Source organism: Pogona vitticeps, chromosome 13 (genome assembly GCF_051106095.1).
Source record: "Pogona vitticeps strain Pit_001003342236 chromosome 13, PviZW2.1, whole genome shotgun sequence".
Lineage (NCBI taxonomy): Eukaryota > Metazoa > Chordata > Lepidosauria > Squamata > Agamidae > Pogona > Pogona vitticeps.
Window position 1 is genome coordinate 1765001 of NC_135795.1, and position 8079 is coordinate 1773079.

Below are 8079 nucleotides of genomic sequence, written 5' to 3' on the forward strand. Positions count from 1 at the left end.
CGGTTGCATTCGTTGCATGTCCACGTAATGCCCTTTCCGTCAAATCCCTTTCCAGGACAAGCTTGTTCCATCCAAAACTGCATATTCATTAGCGCTGGGTGTAGCAGTCCTCGCTTTGATTCAGGAGAGATCTGGGATGGGGTCCCAGTTCCATGACTCATCTGATTTGACTTGGACCCTGTATTGATTTGTAAAACCTTTCCACTGAAGTGCGCCGGAAGCTAAAAATGGCTGCAACGCACCTCCAATTTTCTTAGAATCAAAGACACCTCAAGGGCCATCCGGTCTAACCACCGCCAATGTAGGAGGACCAACCTAAGGCATTTTTGACAGCCACCCACTTTCTGATTAAAATACTCCAGCGGACAAGAGCCCACTACTTGCTATCATCATCATCACCTTCATCATCTTAGAACAGCAGAGCTGGAATGGATCATGGAGTCCAGCCCCTGCCAAGAAGGTGCAGTGGGAAGCTGAACTTCCAACGTCTGCTACGCTGGCAGATGGCTAAATCATTGAGTTATCCAGCAGTTGAGTTTGACGGCTCCGTTGCTGAATGGCTCTGACCCCCCTTGCAGGTTCTTCTTGACGTTTAGTCAAAAGTTCTTTTCTTATCTTCCTATGTAAGGTATTGGTTAGGGAATGGATTTTTTTTAAAAAAAACAACACCAAACAAACTTGGACTACAAATCCCATCATTCTTCATTCCGGAATTTCGACCGGACAGTCAACCACATGTGTGGCTCACCTTGGAGAAAAGCCTCAACTGGGCGGCTTTGTAGCTGAGCTCGGCCTAGCTCCCTCCATGCTTCCTCTTCCTGTCCCAATGCTACCTGGGACCTTTGTCCCTGGACAGGGTGCTAGGCCTAGCTGGGCCCCAGAGCCTTTTGACCAGAAGAGCCTGCAACGCAACCGCAAGCAGATGCCCTTGCCTCCAGTCCTCACCCTTTCAAGTAACGGTTTTTTCCTTCCGTTGTTTAGTTCAAGATGCGTGCCGTCCTTCTGCTGCTCTTGGCATCTTCTCTGCATGCCAGCAACCCACCTGATGAAAAAGCCTTACCCAAGAGGGAGAACCGAAGGGTCCCTTCCTGCGTGAGATGCTGTGGGCCTTCTGAGCAGCCAGCTTCTGTCACCGCTTCCCGTTACGCTCGGATGACCAGTGACTCCTTCTACTCCATGCCCAGGATCCGGCCCACCATTGACATCACAATCTTGAAAGGTAAGCAGTCTCCGCCTTGTATCTTTGTCCTGAAACCTGGCCAGGATCAGTTCAGACACATGGATTTCGTCGCTTGACGATGACCCTCTCCAGTGATAAAAGTGGCTCGTCGGAACTGGGGCCAAAGTAGTTGCTACCTTCAAGAAGTGTTTATTTTTTTGGAGAGGTGCTCCTCCAAGTGGCGAAATTCGGGGTTTGAAAACATGGTCCAGAGTGACTTGTGTCCAATTTGATTCGTGGTCCAGATCAAAAAGTGATTTGCAAATTCGTTGCACTTTGCCCTTGGCCATTCTGTCTCAATTTGGACGTTACACAAATCAGGCAGAATTGATTTGGTGTCGCAAGAATGGTGCGTTCCCACTCCTTCTACAGCTCAGCTCAACACTGAACGTTGTTTCCAGTTTTGGAGCCGAAATCTGGCTTCCCATTTGACTCGGGCTACTGTTGTCCGGATGCTTTGTCCCCTTTCATTTTCTTCTCCGTACGTGACTATGTGGCAGAAACGCTTTCAAATCCTCACTTCTCCTTGTGCTTCTAGGTGAAAAAGGTGAGAGGGGAGACAGAGGTGTTTGGGGCCCACAAGGCAAAGCGGGGGAACCAGGTCAACGGGGCCATCCTGGCCGGAAAGGTCAAAAGGGTCAGCCTGGCCTACCTGGCGATTCCTGCAAGCAGCATTACGTGGCCTTTTCGGTGGCCCGGCGGAAGCCTCTGCACAGCTCCGATTACTACCAGCACGTGACGTTTGACACGGAACTGGTCAACCTCTACCAGCACTTCAACATGTTCACCGGGAAGTTCTTCTGCTACGTCCCCGGGATCTACTTCTTCAACCTCAACGTCCACACCTGGAATTACAAAGAGACCTACCTCCACATCATGAAGAACGACAATGAGGCGGCCATTCTCTACTCGCAGCCCAGCGAGCGCAGCATCATGCAAAGCCAGAGCTTGATGCTCGACCTCCAGGAAGGAGACGAGGTCTGGGTGCGGATGTTCAAACGAGAGAGAGAGAACGCCATCTACAGCGAGGAGTCCGATGTTTACATCACCTTCAACGGGCATTTAATTAAGCCAGAGACGGAGTGAGCAGTGCCCAGCCCTGTCCTTTAGATGTTCCATGTCTGCAACCAACAGCCGCCAAGCTGCATGGTTTGGTGGCACCCAAGAGGACGTGTCTAGAGTTACTAGTGAGTAAGCGCTGTTAGACTTCCGGCTTGAGTTAGAACTGTGAAGAGGCTTACCTGAAGCAGGATCTCTGGTACATAAAGTGTTCAAAACCAATGCCCATGTGGTCTGACTCAAACTGACTCAAAGGTTTCGGATTTGGGTCTTGTCCATGGCATGAAAGGAAATGTGATTGCCTTCAAGGATTTTCCTCTTTGAGAAGTCCTTGGTGAGATTAAGTAAGGCATTTTGGGAACCCCTGCCTTAGGCTACTTTCTAGCAGCTGGTCTGAGGTGGGCTATGGAATCCGTTGTTGTAATGTCCCGCTGCTTTAATAATAAATGAATATCAAAATTGGATGTGTCCATTCTCTGCTGTGCTTTCAGTAGGTCAGGTGGGGAAATTACTGGTGTAAAATGCAGATGACCAATGGGGAAAAGAGCTTTCCCCAACTTGGTGTCCCAAATTCTGTCATCTCCAGACAGATGGACTCCTTTCTGGGACACACAAGCTGAATTGAATGAGGGACAGACCACTTTGGACTAGATCAGGATCTGCTGTGAAGCAATGAATTGGTCTCCAAAACATAGCAGGGGGCCCACACAAAGGAGAAAGGCAGGATAAAAATATTTCCATCCATCCATCCATCCATCCATCCATCCATCCATCCATCCATCCATCCATCCATCCATCCATCCATCCAACCAACCAACCAACCAACCAACCAACCAACCAACCAACCAACCAACCAACCAACCAACCAACCAACCAACCAACCAACCAACCAACCAACCAACCAACCAACCAACCTGAAATCCTCTTTCCTTACATCTGTGGTTCCCAATTTTGGAACCCTAGATATTCTTGGACTGCAACTCCCAGAAGCCTTCACTACTAGCAGTGCTGGCCAGAATTTCTGTGAGTTGTTGTTCACGAACATCTGACGACCCAAGGTTGGGAACCACTGCCTTACGTGAAACCCCAAATCAGCTGCCTGAGGGGGCTGGCCCTCTTCCTTGGCATGGAGAAAAAAATCACAACTAGCATAGGCCCACTGAACCAAAGGAACTTAAGATGGGGTGGAGTTATCAAATCCCTGCTCATTCAAATGGGCCTACTCTACTCCAGTTGTGACTTACTCCTGGATTTTAACCAACCAATTGCAAACCATGTCAAAAGAGGCTTTCTTGAAAAAAGACAAGAGAGTTATAGAATCCTAGAATCATGGCGTTGGAAGGGGCCTCTAAGGCCATCGAGTCCAAAGCCCTGCTCAAGGCAAGGATCCAGGTCAAATCAGATCTGACAGTTGGTGGCCCAATCTTCTCTTGAAGGCCTCCTTTGTGGCAGCAGCCACCATAGCCAAAGACAGAGGGTTTAACTAGTTCTCTTTCCAAACTTGAACTCAGTCCATATGAGCCTGTGGTCCTGACAGGGGACTGGGGAAACCTGGCCCCACAAGAGAACACATGAAAACATATCATAATGCAAGGGTTGTAATCTATTGGGGCATCTTTCTCTTACAATGCTACTGATAGTAATAACTGGAGTGATAGTAACGGTGCATGTGTTACAGCCAACCAACTGATGCTAAAAGCACAACTGCAAGAAAGGTGACAATCAAGAATGAATAATGAAGAGCTCATAACCGCTGGGCGTGTACCAGATAAGAGAACATTTAAAATACAGTGGTCCTCGCTTAACGAGCGCCTCGCTGAGCTCTGCTGTGCTGAGCATTCACTCAGCGATGGCCCCTATGGCGTTTTTTTCGCTTTGTGATATTTGCTAAGCGATTCGCTTAGCGAATATCGCATAACGAAGCGGGGGAGAACAGCTGATCGGCAGTTCCAAAATGGCCGCCGGAAGGTCCGCGCCGCATTTTCGCGCCCTGCCCTCGCTTACCGAGGGCATGAAAATGGCGGCGCTATGGAGGAACATCGCCTAACGGTGAGTTTTAAAGCCATAGGAACGCATTGAACGAATGCGAGGCACCACTGTATTGTATTCGCGAAGGCTTTCTTCAGAGGACAGCACAGTTTGCTGTCCTCTGAAGATGCCGGCCACAGAGACTGGCGAAACATTAGGAAGAACCACCTTTAGAACACGGCCAAGAAGCCCGAAAAACCCACAACAACCATTTAAAATATTGTTATAAGCCCTTTTCGTGATTTGTGCTTTCATTACAGAGGAGACGGTTTTGTCCTGCCAACCATATAAGCTTATTTCGATGATTCTGGAACCTCCCATCACCTTTCCCCATTTTTCTGGATGCCTTCCCACTTTCTTTTTATGATCCTGGATGGGGACAGGAGGCCAGCTGCCAAAGTCAGTCAGTTAGATTCGATCTGGAAAAAGTTACTTTTTGTTTTTTGGAAAGACAGCTCCTAGAATCTGTCAACCAGCTTGGCTAGGATAGTGTTTTGTAGAGATCACAGAAAGACATCTGCATCTTATGATGGAAGACCCACAGTGCGATCCTATGCATTAAATAGGATTTATACCGGCCTTTTAGGATTGGAACCTTACCGTGAAATATTATGTGTGCTTTGTGCCACTCTGCTGTGCTGAGCATGATCATAATGAACTAATGTGCTGAGAAACATTAAAATAGCAGTATTTCACCTTTTAACTCGACGTTGGAGCAAGGCGTTCGTTTTTAACAAAGAATTTTCAAGCGCTGGGGAAAATGTAAAGACCTTTTAAAAAAACTGGGGGGTGGGGGGAGCTGCAGTCCTTAAGTTCGAACTGGGAAGGATTTTTCTCTTGCATCATCCTCTTTCGTAGACATTGCCTCAATCTCACTTCTGCCCGCTGGATGCGCGACATATTTCAATTGACGTCACTGAAAATTAAGGATTTGGGAGGCATCGGGGGAGTGCAGCATTTTTCTTCCTGCATGGGAACACTTTGGGAGATTAGCTTCCTGCTGGAAACAAATCAATAAATCAAGCAAGTAAATAAAGCCCAGGCAAAGTGCATGGCGATTCGGCACGGGGCCCCCTCTCTCTTCCGCCACCTGGGTGGGGCGGCCAGCATGCCCGATAGAGGTTAAACATTGATGGACTGGCTTTGCTTAGCCACCTTCCTCCATAACAGTACTTTTCATGGTGCCTGCTAGAGACAGGGGCATGTTAGAAGAGATGCACAGTTCTCCCTGGTTTCACAAAACAGTATTTTGAGGTCGTTGTGGGTTTTTCGGGCTTTTTGGCTGTGTTCTGAAGGTTGTTCTTCGTGACGTTTCGCCAGTGTTTGTGGCCGGCATCTTCAGAGGACTGGAGTAGGAACTCTGTTTTGAGAATCGAATTAGACATGGAGGAAAGGTCCCTTCCTTGCGAAGAGCTGTCTCTTTCCCCTGCAACACGAGAAAAGAAGACTGAGGAGAGATACGATAGCACTTTTCAAATACAGTGGTGCCTCGTTTAACGATTGCCTCGTTAAACGACGAAACTGCTATACGATGAATGTTTTGCAATCGCTTTTGCGATCGCAAAACGATGTTTTAATAGACAAAATCTGCTTTGCGACGATCGGTTCCCTGCTTCTGGAACCAATTCTTCACATTACAACGTTTTTAAAACAGCTGATTGGTGGCTTCAAAATGGCTGCCCGCTGTGTAAAATGGCTCACCGCTGTGTTTTTGGACGGATTCCTTGCTTTACAGGCACCAAAAACGGCCGCCTCTATGGAGGATCTTTGCTGGACGGTGAGTTTTTCAGCCCATTGGAATGCATTGAACGGGTTTTCAATGCGTTTCAATGAGATTTTTTTATTTCGCTTAACGAGGATTTTGCTCTATAGTGATTTCGCTGGAACAGATTATCCTCGTTAAGCGAGGCACCACTGTACTTGAAAAGCTGCTCTACATGGGAGGGGCAGGATCTGTTCTCAATCATCCCAGAATGCAGAACACATCATAACGGGCTCAAACTATAGGAAGCCAGATTTCGGCTGAATATCAGGGAAATTTTTTCTTAACTGTTAGAGCAGTACGACAAGGGAACCCACGACCTCGAGAGGTGGGAAGTATTTCAACTCTGGAGGCATTCGAGAGAAATTTAGATGACTCTCTGTCCAATTTGCTTTGATTCCCGTCTTGGTTGGACTTGATGGCCTTCAAGGCCCCTTCCAACGTCATCATTCTATGGTCCTACCCTAGAGATCGATGCCTGGCCAATCAGACTTGCCAATGAAGGCCGTGTTGATTTTCTAACAACCAGTCGAAAGACAAAGCTTGCTGGAAGGTGAGATACGGAGCTCGGGAAAAGCATCAGAACACTCTGAGGATGTTCAGGCCAAGATGATGTCACTGCCCCAGGGCCGCCTAATCCGCCTCATTGGCTGAGCAGAGGCTTGAACCCGGGTCTCCTGAGCCACAGTCCAGCACTCTACGTCAGAAGGCCACACGATTTCATGAGAAATTGTGACAAATTTCTCTCTCTCTGTTCCTAGCCGTTCTTCCTTCTTTCCCTCTTTTTTCTGTTCCTTTTCCAAGAAGTGCAGAATCTCAACAAGCAAAGGGCTGTACGAACCCGATCAAAATTAAGGTAGATAAGGAAGCTGGGCAGCCAGTTCTGAATCTTTCAGGCTTGGACCTTTCGGGAATCCAGAGGTGTATGGTTCCTGATACTGGGTCGCCTACCTATCGCAACGGCCTCGGTATCTCCTCTCCATGGACATGCCTTTGGTGCTAAATTCACAGGCAACGAAGAATTCTTTCTGGTTTCCAAGCAACGCCATGGCAGTCATCGGGGAGTTTTCTGTTGTTGGGAGACAACAGCGAGGAAGTTCCTTCTTCCTCTTGAGAAGCAGTAAAATATGCCACGGACGCAAAACAGCACGCAGTGTCGTAGGCATGGGTAGCCCAAGATCCAAGAAGGGGGCTCCCTTGGCATTTAGAGGGTCATGCTGGGTCATTGGTACGGTCAAGGATGGCCAGATTTGTGGGTGACTCAGACAGTCCTGCTGGGAATTCAAAGCAGGATGGGAATCTAAGGCCAAGGCCCTTTGATGTGTGTGTGTGTGATGTTGTGCCCTTTATGCCTCTGCCTCAGGTGGCAAAATCTCTTGAGGCCACTCTGGTACCCCTTGAGGTTTTAAGAGCCCCTTGCTTTTTCCGGACCGAAGCAGAGAAGGGCACGCACAACGCAGAGAGAAGCCGGAGGGCTTATTCTCCGTTGGGACAGATCACGCACCAGAGGAAGCAGCCCGTGTGGCATTTCTTGCTAGGGCTTGGGAGTCCTATTCCGATCATTTCAATGGAGGTCATGGTGGATCCACAGGATGAAAATAAAATAAAATAAAAATCTACAGGCAGGGAATACCTTTGGAAAGATCCTCACTAACTTCACAGAGATGTGCCAGCTTCTGAGTCTTCCAGAACTCTTTGCCGCTACCCCGCAGTATTTTATCACTGATGAAGAGTTCTGTAGAACCCAAACGCTGGCACTTTTTTGGTGTGTGTGTGTATGTAAATTTGGAATTGTCTTAATAAAGGTCTTGCCCACCTATAGATCTAGGATTTCCTTCTGTTACCATCAACCATAGCTTCCAGGTCTGATCTGGACTGCAGTATTCCTGTTTTTGTGGTCAAGGAGAACGTAATATTGTTTATATTCAAGGAGAATACCGTCTCCTTAAAATCTCAAGAGTTAGTTTTTTAGGAAATGCCAGCTTCTCTGTGGCTTCTGTCTCCAGGTGCT

The 8079-nt window shown here is 47.9% G+C and overlaps 1 protein-coding gene across 1 annotated transcript in view; it reads left to right on the forward strand.

Moving 5' to 3' along the window:
* The window catches only part of C1QTNF8 (C1q and TNF related 8), a 4484-nt gene extending 1747 nt beyond the window's left edge, over window positions 1-2737 (forward strand). The window contains exons 2-3 of the mRNA XM_020805947.3: window positions 982-1219; window positions 1758-2737. Coding sequence (XP_020661606.3) covers window positions 982-1219; window positions 1758-2305 — 786 coding nt within the window. The 3' untranslated portion in view covers window positions 2306-2737. The remainder of the gene's footprint in view (window positions 1-981; window positions 1220-1757) is intronic.
* Window positions 2738-8079: the final 5342 nt, after the last annotated feature.